The sequence below is a fragment of the Anomaloglossus baeobatrachus genome, chromosome 5, assembly GCF_048569485.1.
Source record: "Anomaloglossus baeobatrachus isolate aAnoBae1 chromosome 5, aAnoBae1.hap1, whole genome shotgun sequence".
Classification (NCBI taxonomy): Eukaryota; Metazoa; Chordata; class Amphibia; order Anura; family Aromobatidae; genus Anomaloglossus; species Anomaloglossus baeobatrachus.
Window position 1 is genome coordinate 530,802,642 of NC_134357.1, and position 24,160 is coordinate 530,826,801.

At 43.3% G+C, this 24,160-nt stretch overlaps 1 protein-coding gene across 1 annotated transcript in view; it reads right to left on the reverse strand.

Annotated features, from left to right (window-relative positions):
• Nucleotides 1–24,160, reverse strand: part of LOC142312171 (uncharacterized) — a 159,162-nt gene that overhangs the window by 90,312 nt on the left and 44,690 nt on the right. The window contains exons 7-13 of the mRNA XM_075351073.1: nt 18,639–18,796; nt 13,527–13,676; nt 12,057–12,236; nt 11,851–11,974; nt 11,669–11,769; nt 11,381–11,471; nt 5,264–6,350 (exon numbers count right to left, since the gene is read on the reverse strand). Of these exons, the coding sequence (XP_075207188.1) occupies nt 5,264–6,350; nt 11,381–11,471; nt 11,669–11,769; nt 11,851–11,974; nt 12,057–12,236; nt 13,527–13,676; nt 18,639–18,796 (1,891 nt within the window). The remainder of the gene's footprint in view (nt 1–5,263; nt 6,351–11,380; nt 11,472–11,668; nt 11,770–11,850; nt 11,975–12,056; nt 12,237–13,526; nt 13,677–18,638; nt 18,797–24,160) is intronic.

The following is a 24,160-nucleotide window of genomic DNA, read 5'->3' on the forward strand; positions in this document are numbered from 1 at the left end:
AAAGGCTTTTTCCCTCAGCACCCAGCTTTCCCATGCTCTGCTATACATCATTTCTCAGCACCCAGCTTTCCCATGCTCTGATATCGGAAAGCTGGGTGCTGAGGGAAAGATGTATAGCAGAGCATGGGGAAGCAGAGTGCAGAGGACAAAATGGATATCAGAACATAGGAAAGCTGGGTGCTGATAGAGGGATTTCAGATCATGGGAAATCTGGGTGCTGTGGGTAAGAGCCAAGTGTCAGCATCATTATCCTGTACCCCGAGTGTCAGTGTCATTATGCCGTACCCTAAGTGTCAGTGTACGTTGAGGGGGGGGTCCAGGTCTGAACTTTGCACCAGGGCCCATCAAACTCTAGTTACGCCACTGTACACCACTACACCCCCAGTATTAGTCACCAGTCCCCCCCTCCCCCATTGTCCCCTCATCAGCTTATTAGTCACTACTTACCTCTCCCTTGTTATCGTCCCTGTCCTCCGCCACCTTCGAACGGCCCCCCCCGCTGAGCTGCTCCTTCTCTTGTACGGGCCCTGGCTGATGCTCTTCTCCGAGGGGCCCCCACCGCTGCTTCTCTCTGTGAAGGCCCCCGCTGTGCCGCTCTTCTCCTGCCGGCTGGGTGGGAGCTTTTGAAATTACACACGCACGCAGTACTGATAACATCACAGCGCGCGCGTGTGTCACAGAGAAAGTGCCGGCAGGGAACAGAGGAGATATTCCTGCGTTCCGCTGCCTGCACTGACTGTGCAGAGCTGCAGGATCCCTCCCTGCCCGGCACGCTGCAGCCCGGCTCCACTGCACCGGCTGAAGACGGGCGGGCCAGTCACAGAGAGTAGGCGGGCCGGATGTGGCCCGCGGGCCGCCCCTTGCCCATAATGCCTTGAGCGATGTTGCGCCAAGTGACGAGACATGGTGGCACTGACGAGACATGACGAGACATGGCGGCACTGATGAGAGAGAGAAAAAAAAATACATACACATTCTGTTTATTTACAATAAAAATACACAAAGCCTTTAACACATTTAATTAGCCCCAAAAAATATCCGTGGATAATCCAGAGCAGTCCATGATCTGCTACAACCTCTTGAATAGAGGGAGAACCACGAGACTTCCCGAGTCAGCCTGCTGCCATGACTAAGGTTAACTAAGTTAAAGTAGTTGTCTGAAACACTCTAAATAATGTTTTAAACTAATCTGTGCTTTATTGTCATATAAATCACCCCTACATTATTTTTTTGGTTTTCTAACTTTTGTTCATCTTGAATTATCCCTTTATCTCTGCAGCCTCTTTGTTTACATCAGACCTGGGCAAGGGGCGGCCCGCGGGCCACATCTGGCTCGCCTACTCTCTGTGACTGGCCCGCCCATCTTCAGCCGGTGCAGTGGAGCCGGGCTGCAGCGTGCCGGGCATGAAGAGATCCTGCAGCTCCGCACAGTCAGTGCAGGCAGCGGAACGCAGGAATCTCTCCTCTGTTCTCTGCCGGCACTTTCTCTGTGACACACGCGCACGCTGTGATGTTATCACACGTGTGTAATTTCAAAAGCTCCCACCCAGCCGGCAGGAGAAGAGCGGCACAGCGGGGGCCTTCACAGAGAGAAGCAGCGGTGGGGGCCCCTCGGAGAAGAGCATCAGTGCAGCCAGGGCCCGTACAAGAGAAGGAGCAGCTCAGCGGGGGGGCCCGTATGGAGGTGCCTGAGGACGGGGACGATAACAAGGGAGAGGTAAGTAGTGACTAATAAGCTGAGGAGGGGACAATGGGGGAGGGGGGGGGACTGGTGACTAATACTGGGGGTGTAGTGGTGTACAGTGGCGTAACTAGAGCTTGATGGGCCCTGGTGCAAAGTTCAGACCTGGGCCCCCCCTCCACGTACACCGACACTTAGGGTACGGCATAATGACACTGACACTCGGGGTACAGGATAATGATGCTGACACTTGGCTCTTACCCACAGCACCCAGATTTCCCATGATCTGAAATCCCTCTATCAGCACCCAGCTTTTCTATGTTCTGATATCCATCTTGTCCTCGGCACTCTGCTTCCCCATGCTCTGCTATACATCTTTCCCTCAGCACCCAGCTTTCCGATATCAGAGCATGGGAAAGCTGGGTGCTGAGAAATGATGTATAGCAGAGCATGGGAAAGCTGGGTGCTGAGAAATGATGTATAGCAGAGCATGGGAAAGCTGGGTGCTGAGAAATGATGTATAGCAGAGCATAGGAAAGCTGGGTGCTGAGAGAAGATGTATAGCAGAGCATGGGAAAGCTGGGTGCTGAGGGAAAGAGCCTTTTTCCCTCAGCATAAAACGTTCCCATCCCCTGCTTGTATCTTTGTCCGCCCTTGTATATAGTTCTCCAAATACAATAATGGCACCCACATAGCCTTCCAAATAGTATAAAGGGTCCCACATAACCCATATATTAGAATACACTTCCATAGTCCTCCATATATTATAATGCATTTCCCATAGTTCTCCATGCATTATAAGTCACCCCATAGTCCTCCATGTGTTATACTGCACCACATAGTCCTCCATATATTATAATGCACCCCCATAAACCTCCATGTATAAAGTAGCCCTCCAATTATTATAATGAATTTCTCATAGTTCTCCATATATTATAATTCACCCCATAGTTCTCCATATATTATACTGCACCACATAGTCCCCAATTTCCACCAGGTAGCGTTATAGGTGGTTTCATTGCGTAGCGCATGGCTACTTTACTATACCTAGACACCATTTCTATGCCTATAGCTGCCACCGTTCTCAAGTTAATGACGGTGGACAGGATATGGGTGGACACACTGTATATTTGATATACATCTTTTGGACATAACATTAAATATAGGATACAGCCAGGCCTCTTTTTGTAAGGCCTTGCATATTGGAGTCCGTGTCCCTGAATGGTGTACATATATAGTACTGGGCAGCCCGCCTGATCAAGAAGTATCGGCGTATCTAATAGGCTGCTACCAGATACTGTGCACTTACATGTGTGAACGGTGCCCTGTGCAAGCCATAAGTGTGCAATTTTATCATCAAGTAATCGCCCCCTCCATTTCTTGGAAGTGTGTGAGTGATTGCTCCTTTTGCACCTGGGATGCCTCCATCTAGTGCATTAGTTTTTTTGGCCTGGGCAGCTTTACATCTCCTGCCTCTTTTCTGTGAGTATTTACAACACCTTTTTATACCTGGATGTGGTATTGGTAGCATAATGTTAGCCTGGGAACAGAATTGTGCTTACTGAGCCCACAATTTGGGCTCCGCCTAAACTGTTGTCTCTGGTTACCATAGCTATGATGTAGGCGCAAACTGCAGCCACGCAACTGACAGTGCCACAGTGCATTGTGGGATACGATTACATCCGCAACTGGCAATTATGTATGTATATATATATATATATATATATATATATATATATATATATATATATAAAAAAATCTGGTATCGCTGAAATAACACCTTCCGATCACTAATACTGCACTGTGAACTGCGCGAAAATCAAAATAAGAACTATGTCTGTACTGCGGTCTATTTGTTCATTCTGACTCCCGAAAATCGAAATATGACTGTTGTAAATATCATCCGAGGGGTGATGGTTTGGAGCTCCCTCTGGTGGTCAGGACTGGGGTTGAAGCTGACTGTGACTCAACAAGTGTGGGAGTTAATTGGGAGTTTGGGAAGCCCAATTGCAGATCAGCCTGGGCTATATAGAGGAGCAGTGTCTGCTGGCTGGGGCCGGTGATAGATGTTTTTCCTCAGTCTCTGAATTGGCTTGGAGATTGTCCTTATATTTATCCTGTGCCTGTACCATTCCAGATAAGTTGCAAGTTCTTTGCTTTATTGCCTGATCCACACCTAAGGGTGTTTGTGTTTCTTTTGATTTTGCTTAAAGTCTGTTTTCTTGGAGGAGAGGAATTGTCTTTCTGTATTGATGAGCATGGGGGTTCCCGGTCTGCAAGCCCCACTGCAGGAAAAGGGATAGTCTCCCTGTTCTACTTGATTATTTGCACTTTTGTATTTCATGTGGGGTTTTTTGGTATTTTGTTTCTCCCATTATTTACAAGAGTACCTATAGTGGAGGAGAGACCGTGTGGTCTCAGGGTTTTGTAGATCAGGAGATTGTATTTTTCCGCAGGGTTTTGCACTGACCGCAATCAGTTTTCTTTCCTTTCCTGTAGTATCTAGGAAGTCGGGCCTTGCCTTTGCTAATCTATATTTCCTGTGTATTGTGTTTTATTACATCACCGTTGGCTTTATATGTTGGGGGCTTGCTATTCCTTTGGGTTATAGAGATTACAGGCTCTACCACACACACTATAGGTGCTTAGGGGATAAAGAATCATAGTAAAGCAAACCCCAGCACTCAAATGAAGACAAAAAGTATGCGTAAGTGAATTTATTGACTGACACACTGCAAAGGGAACCCAACCAGAACAACAGCACCAACGTTTCGGCGTAGAGCCTTTCTCAAGGTTGTTGCATCACTGGTCAGAGTAAGGAAACACGGGTCTCGAAGGACAACCGGAGGTTTTGCAAATAGAGGTAAGGTTCCACACGTTTTGCAGAATGTGTTCATAGGCAGAGGGGTGACAGGATCACAATGTGAGGTGAATGGACGCCTGCAGTGGAGGTCCGGAGCTGGCACAAATGGCAGGGAGAGTGGCTGCAGCCAAATAAATGCAAAAAAATCTTAAAATTTACAACTAACATGAAGTACATAGTGTCACGAAAAAACAATACCGAATCATCAAGATCCGTTGAAGCATTCCAGAGTTATTACATCATAAAGGGACACTGGTCAGAATTGAAAAAAATTTGGCCTGGTTATTAAAGGTCAAAATTGGATCAGTCACTGAGAGGTTAACCCATCATATGTTATTGTTAAGCTATAAAGTTTAAATTGGGGCGTGGATCAGGTGATTGAGACAATTAAGTAGTAAAATCAAAGTCTCCTTAGACCCAATGATATGTGCAGTAGTATAGAAAAGGGAATCAGGGCTCAATGATGGTAAAAAAACCTCCTATACTTAACACGGAAACTTTAAAAGTAAATGGATCACATCAGATGTTCCAACAAAGAAGGAATGGATCAAAGAGGTAAACAGTAACATGAATATGTTTATTTATTGTAATATACAGAAACTAAAAGGTGTTTGTTCAGACATGGAGATTGTAGCTATTAAGAAACTAATGAATGGCAGATGACCGAAATTATTTTTACTGTCTCTGTTATATGTTTTCTTGTACAGTTATTGAAAATCTAAGGTTTCTTCCTTGTGTGAGTTCTCTGATGGACAACTAAAGCAGATTTCGTATTAAAACATTTCCCACATTCCAAACATGAATATGGCTTCACACCTGTGTGAGTTCTCTGATGGATAACTAAACGGGATTTTTCAATAAAACATTTCCCACATTCTAAACATGAATATGGCTTTTCTCCTGTGTGAGTTTTCTGGTGTCTAGCAAGACTTGATTTCCTTACAAAACATTTCCCACATTCTGAACATAAAAAAGGTTTCTCTTCTGTGTGAGTTCTCTGATGGACAACTAAATGTGATTTCTGAGTGAAACATTTCCCACATTCTGAACATGAAAATGTCTTCTCTCCTGAATGAACTTTCTGATGTCTAACAAAATTTGATTGATCTGCAAAACATTTCCCACATTCTGAACAAGAAAAAGGTTTCACTCCTGTGTGAGTTCTCTGATGTTTATGAAGAACTGATTTATCTGCAAAATATTTCCCACATTCTGAACATGAATATGATTTATCCCCTGTGTGAATTTTCTGATGGATTACTAAAATTGATTTTCGATTAAAACATTTCCCACATTCTGAACATGAAAAAGGCTTCTCTCCTGTGTGAGTTCTCTGATGTTTAACAAGAACTGACTTATATGAAAACCATTTTTCACATTCTGAACATGAATATGGTTTCTCTCCTGTGTGAATTCTCTCATGTCTAATAAGCTCTGATTTGTTGTTAAAATATTTCCCACATTGCGCACAAGAAAATCTTTTCTTCATTTTGTGATTTTTTTTAATAGTAACAGTAGACCTTTTAATGGACAAACATTTTCTATATTCTGCACTTGAAAATGGCTTTTTTGCTGTAAGAGGAGTTTGATTTTTAATGCCTCTTTTGTGACTTTTATTTTTCTTAAAAACCTGTGATGAATCAAAAGATGGGACCTGTTTAAAAGGATCAGATGATAGATCTTTGCTGTGAAGGGATGATGGGATATCTGGAGTAATGGCATTCACTTCAGTTATATCCTGTGTGATATCAAGGTCATCAATTGTAGATAACAGTTTTCGCTTTGATCTCCTGGTACAGTCACCTGCTAAGAATAAAAATGTATATTTTTTAATAAAATATCTTTAAAAATATATTTATATAACAGTTCTAAAATATCCATAGAAATTACACGTTATGTAGAAAAATTCAATTATTTACAGAGGCAAAAACAGTTGACAATGGAACAATAGACCCCAGAGCAGGAATGTGTAGAGCATGATGTTGGCCTGTTTATTCTAGTATTTGGGAGGCAGAATGAACAAACTGACATTTTTTCTGCAGGTCAAAATGATACCAATAAAACATAACTGACATGAAACATTTTTTTTTTTTTACATTATTCATAATTTTGCTTAATCATTTAAATAGAAAAAAAAAACAAAAAGTTTGGTATCGCGATAATCAGACTGATGTGAGCAATTGTGTCGCCAGTCATTTTTACTGCAAAAAGAACACCGTAAAAGCAAAACCCAAGACACAATGACAGAATTTTTTCACGATTTTGTCCCACTTTTTTTTCTCTTTTTTTTTATGGTACATTATATGGTAAAATGAATGGTGTCTCTTGGAAGAAGACAAGGAAAAACAAAAGCGCAAACATAAGAAATACTGTGGTCATCAATGTAACTTCATTTACTCTTATAATATGGGGAGATTTTTATTTTCGGGCCTCTCAGACTCAACAATGGCATGTGGATAATACTAATTATCACTGTGGATAATACTAAACTCCCGCATTTCTTACAATTACCCTGTGCCGATTGTTGGATGAAAAGGGAATTATTACTATCATATTGTCACGAATGTGAGGAAGTGACTAGGAATCCAGACTCCTAAACTGACCCTCAAGCTAGGGGAACCACCAAGTGTCCCTCATCCCAGAGGTATGCCTGATGCTGAGGTCTGGACCCCCAGTATAGTCCTAACTCCTGAGAAGTCCTCGTCTTATACCCCCTTCCCGGGAGAGGGGCAGAACTGGAGTGATAAATCCCTACACAATTAGACAGGCAGGGAGGAACTAAAACTCTAAAGGCCCTATCACACACACAATGAGATCGCTAACGAGATTGTTGCTGAGTCACAGTTTCTGTGACATAGCAAGGATCTCGCCAGCGATTTCGTTATGTACGACACCTACCAGCGATCAGGCCCCTGCTGTGAGATCGCTAGTCATTGCCGAATGGTCCGGACCATTTTCTTCAAAGGCGATGTCCTGCTGGGCAGGACGCATCACTGTGTTTGATGCTGTGTGACAGGGTCCCAACGACTGCCGAGATTGTTATACAGGTCGCTCATCGTTACTGCGTCGTTGGTAAGGTCTGACTGTGTGACATCTCACTAGCGACCTCCCAGCAACTTACCAGCGATCCTTATCAGGTCGTATCGTTGTCGGGATCGCTGGTAAGTCGTGTGTGACTGGGCCTTTACTCCCAGCAGTCACTCACAGAGGTAAAGACAATATGTGCAAAGGGGGGGGAATTAAGAAAAGGAAGTAATTACAGAATGACAATGGTATCTACACAACACACAAGGTAGTATACAGCAGTGCTCCAGAAGCTGAATCACCATGCACCAAGACTGGTATCGCTTTCACTATATTCGGCATGGAGGGACAGGTTCCACCATCTTTTAACACTAGAAGTCCCAGAGAGGGGTCATTTAAAATTTCTACCATTGGAACCCTATGGAGCTCGAAATTCCTGGGACTTCTAGTGTTAAAGGGCAGAGGCAGCTGTCATAGGTCTTCTGTAATCTGTGACCCCAGCAGCAATTCACAGTCTAGCAGGAATTAACTCCTGCCAGACCGATTACCAGCGAGCACAGAAGTGGTCGACACCCGGCTCTGACTAAGCAACCCAGAAGCATCAAGTGGCGTGTCAGACTCTGCAGTGTGAGCAGAGTTCAAAGTAGCCATGACACCTGGTGCGTATAGAGCAGCACACTGTACGAGCGGCCTCAGGACTGTCAAGACTAGGTCTCTCTGGATGACGGCGATTGAAAGCAAGAATTAATTACAATAACGATCAAAGTAGGTCAATAAGTCTAACATAGAACCCTACCTCTAAAAACATCACATTTTATTATTAATTTTAAAATTTAAAAGGACCAAAATTACATATATCTCAACTAAAAGTGCACAGTAGAGAAGGAAGAAAGGGTAGTCCCTACAATAGATTGCTCCTTACTGTGCACTATCTTTGCGCGGAGATCGGCACCCTAGATATGGCGCCCCAACTCACCGACGACTGTCCCTACCCTTACCTTGTAAACCTCCCGCAAAAGCAAATAGAAAAGTGCAGTGGTCAACAATAACGTGATAAAAGTGCAATCAGCAGGGCTTACAATTGACCTCTATGTAAGGTAAACTGAATAAGGTCATAAAACTAACAAATTCATCAAAAATAACATTTTCTCTTGTGGGACAGTCCCAAATTGAATACTTATCACTCATAGTCCCATGCCTCAACACGTTTCCCCAAGTTTTGGTTCATCAGGAGGTTAATTGTTCCATGTAGTGGCATAGATAGATCTTTAGACCGCAGACATGCTGCTAGATATGGCTGATACTGATAACTGCACTTCTCTATTTGCTTTTGCAGGGGTTTACAGGGTAAGGGTAGGAACAGTCGTCGGTATGTGGGGGCGCCATATCATATATGAGATATATTTAATTGTGGTCCTTTCATTTTTAAAATTAATAAAATTTCATGTTTTTAGAGGTAGGGGTCTATGTTTCACGGCGATGCAAAGCCCTAACCAGGTGCTCAGCATGAATATCTGATGTGGGTACCCAAGACCTCTCCTCAGGACCATAACCCCGCCAGCGCACCAAATACTACCGAGAACGACACACGACCCAAGAATCAATAATTCTGGACACTTCAAACTGAAACGACCCATCCACCAAAACCAGGGGTGGAAAGAGGGGCTCCCGGATCCTCCAATTTTTTTTATAAGAGATTTATTAAACACATTGTAAATTTTATATACTGCAGTTAAGGCCAATGGGTTGATTATGGCCGTAAGTCTGAACGGACCGATGAAACAAGGTCCTAACTTAAGTGAAGGTATCTTGAGCTTGATATTCTTAGTGGATAAACACACCCAATCATTCACGCACAGGTCCGGACCAGGCATACATCCACAGTCAGCCACACACTTATACCTAGAACCCATGCTAAGGAAATGTTGCTGAACCTTTCTCCAAGTAGACAATAATACTGACTCCAACTGGTCCTCATCTGGTACCCCGAAAGGGTGACCTTTACGCAAAGTACAGAATTGAGGATGTTAACCATAAACACAAAAGAAAGGAGACACACTAGAGGATTCATGACGATGGTCATTAATTGCAAAAACTCATATATGTGATAACAGCTAGGGAATAACAATATACATGCACATAAACTGTCCCTATAAAACTTAAATACTTTATTCAATCACTTAAAACCACACAGTGATTACTAAAAGTGCACAGAATAGATTGCTAGCCCTCAATAGCTGTACCTGTGCACTGCCGAACAGCGGGGGTTGGCACCCTAAAAATGCGATATGACGCTCCCACTCCGCAATGACTCTCCCTGCTACCCCTGAAGTCCCTGCCACAAAAAAGGTGCAGTGCCTAAGATAAGTGCAACAGACAAATTGGTGTGGCAGGTGGACAGTAGGGAGGAAAAATCAAAAATTTATCTCACTGATGTGAACAGAATGGTAATTTTAAGCCTCAATGCGTTTCTCCCAGAAGTGGGTTCCTCAGGAGCCCAATAGTAAACTACAATGGTGGTTCAGGAAAACCCTCTGTAGCTAACTGGCTGATTCAAATAGGGGATCCTGTTGATAAATAGCACACTGCAGACCCAAATAGTGCTGGCGTCCAAGGTAAAACACCCTATTCAATGAGATCATCATTTTATATTATAATTTTACCTATATTTTTAGTCTTTTTGGGGACTTGAACCTGTGGTTGTCTGATCGCTTGTACTATGCATAGCAATGCCTTGGCAATGCTATGTATAATGAAAATCATGATCTATGAATGTCAGCTACATACTGACCTTCACAGGAATATTATAGCGACTTGCACGAGGGTGCTCAACAGATTCCCGGCTGTCATGACAACCCTTCTATGCCCCACAATCTCACCATGGTCACGCTGATGAGTGAGGTGTATGACGCGTCTCCTGCTGGCACGTGTTAAATGCTGCTGTCAGAGATTGACAGCAAATTTAGCAGTTTAACAGATGCATAAAATTGGAAATATTAAAAATTCTAAATGTCTCGAGTGTAAAACTCATAGGCGGCAGATCTATTGGGACAGCCAGGAAATTAAAGATTTGTGGGAACCGGTTAACATATTTGTATCGGAGAGGCTGAATATTGTTTTGTCATTTCAGGATCTAATTACTTCACGGTTATTATCTGCCAGGGGAGTTATTTTTAAGGATTCGATAACTTCTACTAACATTTTCTAACAACAGGTTAGGCCGAGTTACACATCCAAATATAATAATTGCTGGGATAAGTAAAAGGAAAGAGTTTTGGAAATATTGGCAAGAATTATTGATTGGAGGGTTTTCTCTTCTTTTCTCTCTACTCTGAATGGGTGGTTGACGGGGATGGAATTAATTAGAAAAAAAAACAATTGTATAATATTTCTTGTGTTAATGTGTCTACTGTCTATATTTGAGCATATAAATAAAATGGACATGGCCAGGTGGCTTGTTATAAAAGGAAGGCACACCATATGGAGTATATTTATGTTCATATGATTTTCTCAGCACTTTCTATGTACGTTGTCATTTGGTTTTCTAGTTTAGAGATCTGGGAAGGTAAGGATCAGCGTCTTCTAATTCCAGAGAGTAGGGTGCGTTCTCTGTGCTGTAAGCTCTGGACAGAAAAGAACTGACTCCAACAGAAGGACTTCCAATGCCCAAAGTAATGGGGACAGTTTTGGTTTAGAAGGAGAACTGTGACCACATAACTGTGACATGGCCGAACTACACCGCCGATAAACTAGACACAGACGGTGACAGAGAAGAATCTGTGACTTCTCTGCATTCAGTGATCACTACTCACCTGGGTCATTCTCTGTAGGATTCTCCTCTTTACACCACTCATCACACCTCACATATGTCTCTGTAGTATTAATATGGGTCAGATCTTTACCCTGAAACAAATATTATAAAAGTTACAGACAGATGGAGAAGTCACATCTATGATCAGCTGTAATCCTGCCATCTCCTCCGTTCTCATTACACAAGTATAAATCATATAATACTGGAGGATAAAACAAGACTGAGCACAAGACCTTCACAGCCGTCTACAGATTATAGGGAGATTTCATGTCACCTCCTCTCCATCTACCTGATGATCCTGAGGAACATCAAGATCTTCTTGTTTACAGTCCTGTGGAAGAAGAGGACGGGGACATCTCTCTGGTGTTGATGTCCTCTTACTGGATAGACCTGGAGGAAACACAAAGGGACTAAATTCATTCTTTATATGCAGATAATTATAGGCTGTGTGTATTTAGTCCTGTCTATTACCTGATGATGTGAGGGGCTGGGGAACCTCCATTATGATGTCCTTGTACAGATCTTTGTGTCCTTCGAAATACTCCCACTCCTCCATGGAGAAATAGACGGTGACGTCCTGACACCTTATAGGAACCTGACACATACAATGATACCGTCATCCCCTGATCCCTTCATAGGGTTACTGTATATTGTCCCAGCATTCCCAGCAGTGTCACCTCTCCAGTCAGCAGCTCAATCATCTTGTGGGTGAGTTCTAGGATCTTCTGGTCATTGATGTCCTCAAGTATCAGGGGGTGAGGTGGAGGCCCCGTGATTGGGCTCAGGGGTCTTCCCCATCCCTCAGACACAGGGTCCTGACAGCGCTCACTAGAGGTCTTCTTCACTACTGTGTAACCCTGGTTATGGAGAGACACATTAATAAATCTCACTACAGACATTTCCAGAGTCCTCACCTCTCCAGTTCTGTCCATCTGTTATTCCCATAGATAAGAATGAGGTGTAACACCCCGGCAGCGGTTGAAACATTTGGATCCGGATGTCACTGCTAGTGGCATGAGGTTCTCCGGACCTGGGGCTAGGGGTCACACCCGAATAAAGAAGGGGGTATTTACAGAGGAGATATATATAGTTCGTTACGCCACCCGTGGTGTACGGTAATTGGGATTACCGCCGCTGCGAGTACCCGGGGTGATGGAGTGGGGCAGCCAGGTAAAGTGACCCTTCTCGGGTAGGGAAAGGCCCCGGGACTCTGGATGGTGGTATGGGGTGCAGGGTGAGCGCAGGCTCGCTGGTTGCAGGGATTAATCAGGTACTCACTCAGCAATAAAGCAGACGCTGACAACAGGGTAAACCAAGACTCTGGGTGCCGCTGCCCTCTTGGGGGAGCTCGTCCGGGTCTCATCCCCTGCAGCACTGCCTGGTGGTCCGTGACCTGCCTCCTGGCACAGAATTTAGAGTGTCCTTTGAGGACCGTCAGCTTGGAGCTTTCCGGGCCCCGCTCCCCACTGTGGCTAAGTAGAAGAGCTTGCTCTTAGGGGCTTCTGCTTGGGATTTCAGTGGGCCGCTTGTTTGGAAAGCCCTATCCCCCTCGTTGCGCTAGTGCCCCCGATCTCTGAGCTTCGTGGGAACAGTCCATAGAGGTCCTGTCCTTCGCAGGTTAATTGGCGGGTTGCCTGAAGCTTCTCCCCGACCTAGGGTCCATGTACCCTGTTGTGCCTTCGGTCCCAGACCGGTGATTAGGCCCAGGCTGCTGACCGTCCTTCAAGACAGGTCCCAGGCACCTAGCCTCAATCCCCTGCGACCGGGGGTCTGACTCCTCTAGGTTCAGACCACCGTCTGCGACCTAGTCTGCTTCTCCCCTGGGAGCTACAACTTCCAGCTTCCTCAGAGCTCCTCACAGCTTGAGGGCTACCACTGCTCTGACTTGACACCTCCCACCTCCCTGCCTGATCCCTAGGTGGGCGGCCCTATTCCTGCTTAAGCAGCCCACTGGTGTTCCTGACAGGTGTGGTGCAAGGTGTATCTAGGATTTGTGAATGCTGGTGGAGGCAGTACTGCGAGATAGGGAACCAGAACTATGGGGGGTTGAGCCCTACATGGGGAGAGAAAGATTGTGCAAAACCCTGTGATGACCCGAATAGTCCACGGCATCACAGATGTAATGTGACGTCATCAGAATCGCTCACCTCTCCAGTAAGCCGGAAGAGGATCTCTCGGGTGAGGTGTAATATCCTCTCCGCCATCTTGTCTCTGTCCAAATCCATCCTTGACATGTTAATGAGAACAATTCTCTTATATAGAAGATCTCCACTGACCGGATCCAATATTGGAAGAACCTGAATAGGAAGATGAGAAAAGCTATCATCATAAATAATCCATGTAATAATACAATCACTGGAGATAATGGGGGAAACATATGAGGAGATATGTGTAGTTGTTGTATTTTTAGATCGTTTACACTGGAACATTAGTTGAATTGGTGACAGTCAGCTTGTCCCATTTACTCGCTATTGTTGGTCGGTGCTTCGGTCACTGATTGGTTGTAGGGATCACATGTTTACCGCGACTGACCAGAAAAAAACAGACTGGTAGGGACCCAAGCAGTAGCGACCCAGGACACATGGGGATCATTAACGCCTTCACAATCTATGATGTAATAGGTCGTAATCCTGACTTGGATGCGCGTTGCACAATGAGCCTACATCTATCTCTGCACTTGTTCCTATTTTTATTATTTTACAGTATTCAATTTTTCTTCTTTACATCTACCATGTTTCCCCAAAAATAAGCCCTAGAAGGAATTTTTAGCTTTTTCGGCGTAAGGTTTAAATATAAGCCCTACTCTGAAAATAAGCCCTAGTTGCAGTTCAATAACGAAGTGTTCATGCAGCTAAAAAAAGTTATAGAATACTGCAGGACACTTCTTTACAGAATGCAGACACCCCCAAAAGAGAGAAGAAAGAAGACCCCGCAATCATATTCACCAGGTGCCGAACAGGAGGACCTGCAGTGGAACGTACACACATAAGATCGCAAACACAATCACACATCAGATCGCACATCAGATTGCGCAACATCCGGTGATACCACTCCCAGGAGGACCTGGGAGCGATGCAGATATCCTGGGTTTGGTAAGTATGATTCTCCTGGGAAGGGGGGGGGTCTGCTTTTTTGGGGGGATAAACTTACCCCCAACTCGCGTTTTCCTAAGAAAAAGCCCTAGCTCATAGGCAAAAAATAATATAAGACATTGTCTTAATAATGAGGCTCCTCCACCTCAAAAGTATCAGTGTCTCCATAAAGCAGTAATGCCGATCACATCTCATATATACAGTGTCTCCATACAGCGGTAATGCCGATCACATCCCATATATACAGCGTCTCCATACAGCAGTAATGCCGATCACATGTCATATATACAGCGTCTCCATACAGCGGTAATGCCGATCACATCTCATATATACAGCGTCTCCATACAGCAGTAATGCCGATCATATTCCATATATACAGCATCTCCATACAGCGGTAATGCCGATCACATCCCATATATACAGCGTCTCCATACAGCAGTAATGCCGATCACATCCCATATATACAGCGTCTCCATACAGCGGTAATGCCGATCACATCCCATATATACAGCGTCTCCATACAGCGGTAATGCCGATCATATCCCATATATACAGCGTCTCCATACAGCAGTAATGCCGATCACATCCCATATATACAGCGTCTCCATACAGCAGTAATGCCGATCACATCCCATATATACAGCGTCTCCATACAGCGGTAATGCCGATCACATCCCATATATACAGTGTCTCCATACAGCATTAATGCCGATCACATCTCATATATACAGCGTCTCCATACAGCAGTAATGCCGATCACATCCCATATATACAGCGTCTCCATACAGAATAAATAACGGCATAACCATCAGCATGTTCATAAGGATATATCAATATATCATATATATATATATCATAGAATGCAAATAAGGACTACTAAATATGGACCAAATCGCTAAAAAGTTACAAGGCAAGCAAAGGAGAGAGGCGATCAGTTGGTACAAAAATTATTTTTATTCACAATAATAGCAAACAGGTGAAGGGATAAGAGGCAAAAAGCGATTTACATCACCACAATGTAAGGTGATATACTATATTTAATAACAAAAATGGCTGACAAGCAGTGCATAAAGGTATGTATGTTGAGTCCATGCTACCGTGTACAGCATCCAATATTCATTATATCCATATCATTATCACATCGATAATATGGGGTCAACACAATACATACCATACATAAACAAATAATCATACACATATATTCATACTAGTATCATACCGCTGTGTCTATGTCAAAAATTATTCATTATTCCATGATCAAAATAATTCCGATCATAGGATATAGCCTGGCGCAACAAGGAAAGCACATATATCAGGGATCAATGAATTACTCCACAGAAAAAGCTCATGATAAGTGTATATGCAAAGCTATCCATGATAGAATACATACAAGCCATCATTGCATATATATAAATATTAAATGGAAACCTATCCCAAAAATATCATCCACCATGGGATCACAAGGGATGTCTAATCAATACTCCAACACATAATCGCAATATAACACATAATGGAGCGCACATCAGACATCACCATATAATCACATGCAGAAAAAAGGGAGCTATCTAACATAAGGTCATAACAGATGTCTCACAGGTAGTCCATTAAATGATTGCATACAGATAAAGAGCCAACATAATTCCCTATATGTCAACCAAGGGCGCAGTAAAACTGCAGCACATGTAGCGCCAGGATACCATAGACACAGCCATACGCTATCAGTACTCACATAAAAGTGCAGGAGATAAGAGAAATGCACCGCTAGCCATAAGTCAACATGGATAACATTACCTAGATGATAATGAACACTGTGGTGGTAATGCGCCCGATGCGCATTTCGGTGTGTACCTTCGTCAGGGGGCGTGACCAGAAAGGAAAGGGGGTGCCGTTTAAAAAGGCCTCAATCCCCAGCTGGTTGGGCAGTCATTGTGACGCATCCGAAGCCGGCCGGGCGGAAGTCCCGCCTCACAGACGCGTCATGGCCACAGAGGGCGCCGGGTAAGAAAACCAGCGTCCCCGTAACCATAGAGACGCGCCCGAGAGACAGAGAAATCCAAGGCCGGCGACGCATGCGTGGACAACCCAACCAGGTGGGGAAAGACAGAAATACTTTATATGGATCATAAACAATAATACATAATCCTTCATCAGTGATATTGAAAATCTCATAATAGGAGAGAGTTCGTCATATATTAAACCCCATAGGACAGTAATATAAACACCATAGCAATCTATACAAAGATAGTTAAAACACATATAGTGTTATATACACGTCCGTCCAAGCTGCACATACATTATTCTAAAATAGACCAATATATAGATCAAAACATGTTGAAAGACATACCATAAAAGAACAATGTATACACACAGCATGTTCACCTACATTCCATGGGGCCACATGAAAGCCACACATGTATACATAACTCAATTTGTGTTACAGCAAGAATCAACAACAACGTCCAATATGATGTAATATGACAATTATACACTAAACAAATATTTATTGAAGACAAACACGTGTTCTTGCAGTCCAGGGCGTCAATTCTAAATCCACTGTCACATATGGGGAAATATTATATATATATATATTTAATATTTATATATATGCAATGATGGCTTGTATGTATTCTATCATGGATAGCTTTGCATATACACTTATCATGAGCTTTTTCTGTGGAGTAATTCATTGATCCCTGATATATGTGCTTTCCTTGTTGCGCCAGGCTATATCCTATGATCGGAATTATTTTGATCATGGAATAATGAATAATTTTTGACATAGACACAGCGGTATGATACTAGTATGAATATATGTGTATGATTATTTGTTTATGTATGGTATGTATTGTGTTGACCCCATATTATCGATGTGATAATGATATGGATATAATGAATATTGGATGCTGTACACGGTAGCATGGACTCAACATACATACCTTTATGCACTGCTTGTCAGCCATTTTTGTTATTAAATATAGTATATCACCTTACATTGTGGTGATGTAAATCGCTTTTTGCCTCTTATCCCTTCACCTGTTTGCTATTATTGTGAATAAAAATAATTTTTGTACCAACTGATCGCCTCTCTCCTTTGCTTGCCTTGTAGCGTCTCCATACAGCAGTAATGCCGATCACATCCCATATATACAGTGTCTCCATACAGCGGTAATGCCGATCCCATCTCATACAGTCATATGAAAAAGTTTGGGCACCCCTATTAATGTTAACCTTTTTTCATTATAACAATTTGCGTTTTTGCAACAGCTATTTCAGTTTCATATATCTAATAACTGATGGACTGAGTAATATTTCTGGATTGAAATGAGGTTTATTGTACTAACAGAAAATGTGCAATCCGCATTTAAACAAAATTTGACCGGTGAAAAGTATGGGCACCTCAACATAAAAGTGACATTAATATTTTGTAGATCCTCCTTTTGGAAAAATCACAGCCTCTGGACAACTAAATCTGATTTGTGTCTAAAACATTTCCCACATTCTATGCTTATCAGCTGTGTGACATTTCTGATGTCTAACAAAATTTGATTTATCTGCAAAACATTTTCGACATTCTGAACATGAAAAAGGTTTCTCCCCTGCGTGAATTTTCTGATGGTTAACTAAAAGTGATTTTTGATTAAAACATTTCCCACATTCTGAGCATGAATATGGCTTCTCTCCTGTGTGAGTTCTCTGATGTCTAACAAGCATTGATTTTTCTACATAACATTTGCCACATTCTGAACATGGAAAAGGTTTCTCTCCTGTGTGAAATCTCTGATGTCTAATAAGATTTGATTTCTTTGCATAACATTTCCCACATTCTGAACATGAATAGGACTTCTTCCCTGTGTGACTTTTCTGGTGTCTAATGAGATATTATCTACTACAAAAGAAATCCTACAATCTGAACAGAAATATGGCTTCTCCACTGTGTCTAACAAGCTCTGATTTCTGATTAAAATATTTCCCACACTGTGCACAAGAAAATATTTCCTCCTTTGTGCAATTTTTTTGATGAGTAACAAAAGACATTTTAAGGGTAACACATTTCCTATATTCTGCACTTGAAAAAGGCATCTTTGCTGTAGGAGCAGTTTGATTTTTGATGCCTATTTTGTGACATTTATCTTTCTTAACAGTCTGTGGTGAATCAGAAGATATGACCTGTTTATAAGGATCAGATGATAGATCTTTGCTGTGAAGGGATGATGGGATATCTGGAGTAATGACATTCACTTTAGTTATGTCTTGTGTGATATCAAGTTCATCTGATTTCAACATTGTAGATGTCACATGTTCCTTTGATCTCCTGGTACAGTCATCTGCCAAGAATAAAAATATTTTTTTTTTAATAAAATATCTTTAAAAATATATATTTGTATAACATTTCTAAATATCAATAGAAAATGCAAGTTAACCCCATAGCGACGGCCTAACGTCTCAAGACGTCGGAAAAACAGGGTACTTATTCTGTTCCGACGTCTTGAGACGTCAGGCCGGAAAAAGCTTGTAGCACCCCCCAGTGACGAAAAATCTCGGGGGTTTCAGCTACCGGAGGTAGCCGAGACCCCCAAGATTATGAATCGGGGTGTTTTTTTTGGACCCCGTTAATGCGATCGCCGGTATACACCGTATACCGGCGACAACATTAAAAAAAAATAAATGGCCGGTAAAATTGATTTATTTCTCATCTGACGTGATCAAACATGTCAGATGAGAAATAAATATGAGCCCTTAGTGCCCCCAAAGCCCCCGGTACCGGAGAGTCCCCCCACCACCCCTACCCCCCCTCCGGAAAATCCAAGATGGCGCCGACGCGCGCTGAAAACTCCCGCCGCCGCCGGCTCTGCATTCATTTCCCTCCGATCTGAAATGATCAAACATTTCAGATCGGAGGGAAATGTCCTCCCCCTGACCCCTCCTCCGGTCCACCGGAGATCTCTGGTCCCCGGAGCCCCCTCCGGTCTCCAGAGCCGCCTCCCCCCTCCCCCCTCCGGAGCGTGGAAGATGGCGGCCGCATTCATCCTGCACTTTCTGCCGCATGTGACACGTCACATGCGGCAGAAAGTTGTCCCCAGGTCCCGCCGTCGCCGTCGCCCCCGCCCCCCCCCTAGCCCCCGGTTTTACGTTACCTGGCTGCTGGTGCTCCTGCTCCGGCCCCGCGATCACAGCACGCCGCCTCCTTCTTGAAAGCTGACGGCGCATGAGCAGACAGCAGCTGTCAGCTGGATCCCTGCAAGCAGGGATCCTGCTGACGTCGCTACTGCACAGGCTACTCCACTGTGGACCGGGGGAGGGTGAGTGCGGTAATCTGCAGTCACACTCCTCACATGGAGAGACTGCTGTTCTAGAAAATGGGGGGTACGTTCTGTGAGCGTGCCCCTCATATTCTAGAATGAGGTTACTGCAGGTCACTCTGCCCTAGGTTGGACCGGGGCAGTGTGAGTGCAGTATTCTCAGATTACTGCACCCACACTGCTCATGGAGAGCTTGCTCTTCCAGAAAATGGGGGATACGTTCCCTGAACGTGCCCCCCATATTCTAGAAGATCCAGAGTGGGCGTGGGACCTCCAAAATGGATTACAGCGACCGAAATTTATTTATTTTCAATAAATTGGTAAAAGAGGAATGTTTCGGGGAGTTTTTTTTTCAAATAATTTTTTTTTTGTCTTTATTTTTTTCTATTACTTGACTGGGTTAGTAATGTCGGGTATCTGTTCAGATGCCGTGACATCACTAACACCAGGGCTTGATGCCAGGTGACATTACAGCTGGTATCAACCCCATATATTACCCCGTCTGCCACCGCACCAGGGCGCGGGATGAGCTGGAGCGAAGCGCCAGGATTGGCGCATCTAATGGATGCGCCACTTCTGGGGCGGCTGCGGCCTGCTATTTTTAGGCTGGGAAGAGTCCAATAACCATGGCTCTTCCCACCCTGAGAATACCAGACCCCAGCTGTCCGCTTCACCTTGGCTGGTGATCTAATTTGGGGGGGACCCCACGTTTTGTTTTTTTTTTAAAAAAACGCCTGGGGAGCCCTCCAAATTGATCACCAGCCAAGGTGAAGCTGTCAGCTGTGGTTTGCAGGCTACAGCTGTCTGCTTTACCCTAGCTGGCTATCAAAAATAGGGGGGACCCCACGTCGTTTATTTTAATTATTAATTTTTTGGGGGGCTAAATACAAGGCTAGGCACCCTTTAGTGCCACATGAAAGGCACTAAAGGGCGCCAGCTTAGAATATGCAGGGGGTGGGACGTTATATTTGTTTGACATCTATCCATTCATCCATTGTAGCATTTTAGGCTGTGTGCCCACGATCAGGGTTTGCAGCGTTTTGGGCGCAGAGTGTTTTCCCTGCGTCCATAACGCTGCGTTGTGCAGTAGAAGCACAGTGGAAGGATTTTTAGAAATCCCATGCCCACTGTGCTTCTCTTCTCCGCAGCATACACTGACCTGTGGTGCAGCTTCCCAAGCCTCCGCATGTCAATTTATGCTGCGGAGATGAGTGTTCTCTGCAGGTAGCATAGAGCTCCACAGCGGCCTGAACCCAAATCGTGGGCATGGGCAGCTGCGTTCTCCCGTGGACAACACTCACATCTCTGCAGGAAGGCTGACACTGTGTACTAGACGCCGTGTCGCTGGATCATGGCCACATAGCCTAAAAGTGAGACATTTGTTGCTACAGCAACATTTTTGTGAAGTACCTGTGGATTCAAAATGCTTACTATACTCCTGAATAAAATCCAGTTTCCAAAATGGGGTCACTTGTGGGGGGTTTCTAATGTATAGGTACCCAAGGGGCCCTGCAAATGTGACATGGTGCCCGCAATTTATCTCAACTTTTCCAGAATTCAAATGGTGCTCCTTCCATTCCAAGCCCTCCAATTTATCCAAACAGAGGTTTTTGGCCACATGTGGGGTATCCCTGTGCTCATAAGACATTGGATAAAAACCTGTTGGGTCCACGGTTTGTTGTTGTCTCTTGAAAAAGTGAGAAATTTGATGCTGAAGCAACATTTTTGTGAAAAAAATGAAAATTTTCAATATGGCAACCTAAGCTTATCAAATTCTGTGAAGTATTCGTGGATTCAAACTGCTCACTATACACCTAGATAAAAGCCTTGAGGTGTCTTGTTTCCAGAATGGAGTCACTTGTGGGGGACAGCCACTGTTTAGGCACCTCAGGGGCTCTCCAAATGCAACCTGGCGTCCGCTATTGATTCCAGCCAATTTTGCAGTCAAATGGCACTCCTTCCCTTCCGAGCCCTGCCATGCGCCCAAACAGTTGATTTCCACCACATATAAGGTATCGCCAAACTCAGGAGAAATTGCACAATAAATGTTATGCTGAATTTTTTCCTTTTACTCTTGTAAAAAAAAAAGCTACCTGGTTGAAATAACAATTTTGTGGTAAAATTTTATTTTTTTTTTTTCATGGCTCAACGTTATAAAATTCTGTGAAGCACCTGGGGGTTCAGAGTACTCACCAAACATCTAGATAAATTCCTTGAGGGGCCTAGTTTCCAAAATGGGGTCACTTGTGCGGGGTTTCTGCTGTTTAGGTACCTTAGGGGTCCTCCAAATGTGACATGGTGCCCGCAATCTTTTTCAGCCAAATTTCCTTTCCAAAATTCAAATATTGCTCCTTTCGTTCCAAGCCCTCCCATTTGTCCAAACAAAGGTTTCAGACCCCATGTGAGGTATCACCGCGCTCATAAAAAAGTGGTTAACAAACCTTGAGGTCACATTTTTGGAATTACCTCTTGAAAAAGTGAGAAAAGTGATGCTAAAGCAACATTTTTGAGAAAATTATTAAAATTTTCAATATGACAACGTAACGTTAACAAAATCTGTGAAGTACCTGTGGATCTAAAATGTTCACTATACCCCTAGATAGAAGCCTTGAGGGGTCTAGTTTCCAAAATGGTGTCACTTGTGAGGGGTTTCTTCTGTTTAGGTACCTTAGCGGACCTGTAAATGCAACATGGTGCCCGCAATCTATTTCAGCCAAATTTGCTTTCCAAAATTCAAATATTGCTCCTTCTGTTCCGAGCCCTCCCATTTGTCCAAACAGAGGTTTCTGACCACATGTGGGGTATAGGCGCGCTCATAAGAAAGTGGGGAACAAGTTTTGGGGTCCATTTTGTTGTGTTATTTCTTCTAAAAGTGAATAAATTTGGGTTAGAGCAACATTTTTAGGTAAAATTTAATTTTTGCTTTTTTTCATTCCACATTGCTTTTGTTCATGTGAAGCACCTGAAGGGTTAATAAACTTCTTGAATGTGGTTTTGAGTACTTTGGAGGTGCAGTTTTTATAATGGTGTCACTTTTGGGTATTTTCTGTCATCTAGGCCTATTGAAGTCACTTCAAATGTGATGTGGTCCCTAAAAAACTGGTTTTGTAAATTTTGATGTAAAAATGAGAAATCGCTGATAAACTTTGAACCCCTCTAACGTCCTAACGAAAAAAAATTTTGTTCCCAAAATTGTGCTGATGTAAAGTAGACATGTGGGAAATGTTATTTATTAACTATTTTGTGTCACAGAAATCTCTGGTTTAACGGTATAAAAATTCAAAAGTTGAAAATTGCAAAATTTTCAAAATTTTTGCCAATATGCAATTTTTTTCATAAATAAACGCAAAAAATATTGTCCTAAATTTGGTACTAACATGAAGTCCAATATGTGACGAAAAAACAATCTCAGAATCACCGGGATCCGTTGAAGCGTTCTAGAGTTATAACCTCATGAAGTGACACTGGTCAGAATTGCAAAATTTGGTCTGGTCATTAAGGTGAAAATTAGCTCCGTCACTAAAGGGTTAAATAGAAAAATTACATTATTTACTAAAAAGAGTTGACACTCTAACAATAGTCCACAGAGCAGGAAAGTGTAGACCATGATGTTTGGTCCTGTTTGTTTGTTCTGCTTCCCAAATACTGGAATAATAAGCTATCAAAATATGTTAAGTAGGCCAGAATGATACCAATAGAAACTTAAGTGATCAGTAAATGGGTCTCAGAAAATGGCAACAAAAAGAAAAAAAAAAGTTTTTTGCAATATTCACAATTTTTTTTTCATCACAAGTTAAAAAAAGATAAAAATATTGAACAATTTTTAGTATCACCATAATCACAGTGATGAAGAATGTCTCCAGGCATTTTTACAATGTTTTGACCATTTAGTTCCAATTAGATTTTTTTCCCTGTTTTTTTTCAGTACATTATACGGCAAAAAGGAATGGTGTTATTCAAAAGTCCAACTTTTTTTTTCTAGAAAGTCAATATGGATTGTTTTACTTAGGGGTACTTTGCACACTACGACATCGCAAGCCGATGCTGCGATGCCGAGTGCGATAGTCCCCGCCCCCGTCGCAGATGCGATATCATGGTGATAGCTAGTGTAGGGAACATTTTTGCTACGGCAGCTTCACATGCACTCACCTGTCCTGCGACGTCGCTCTGGCCGGCGATCCGCCTCCTTATTAAGGGGGCGGGTCGTGCGGCGTCATAGCGACGTCACACGACAGGCGGCCAATAGCAACGGAGGGGCGGAGATGAGCAGGATGTAAACATCCCACCCACCTCCTTCCTTCCGCGTTGCCAGCGATGTGTGCTGCCGCAGGAACGAGGAACAACATCGGGCCGTCGCAGCAAGGTAATTATGGTTTACGCCGACGCTAT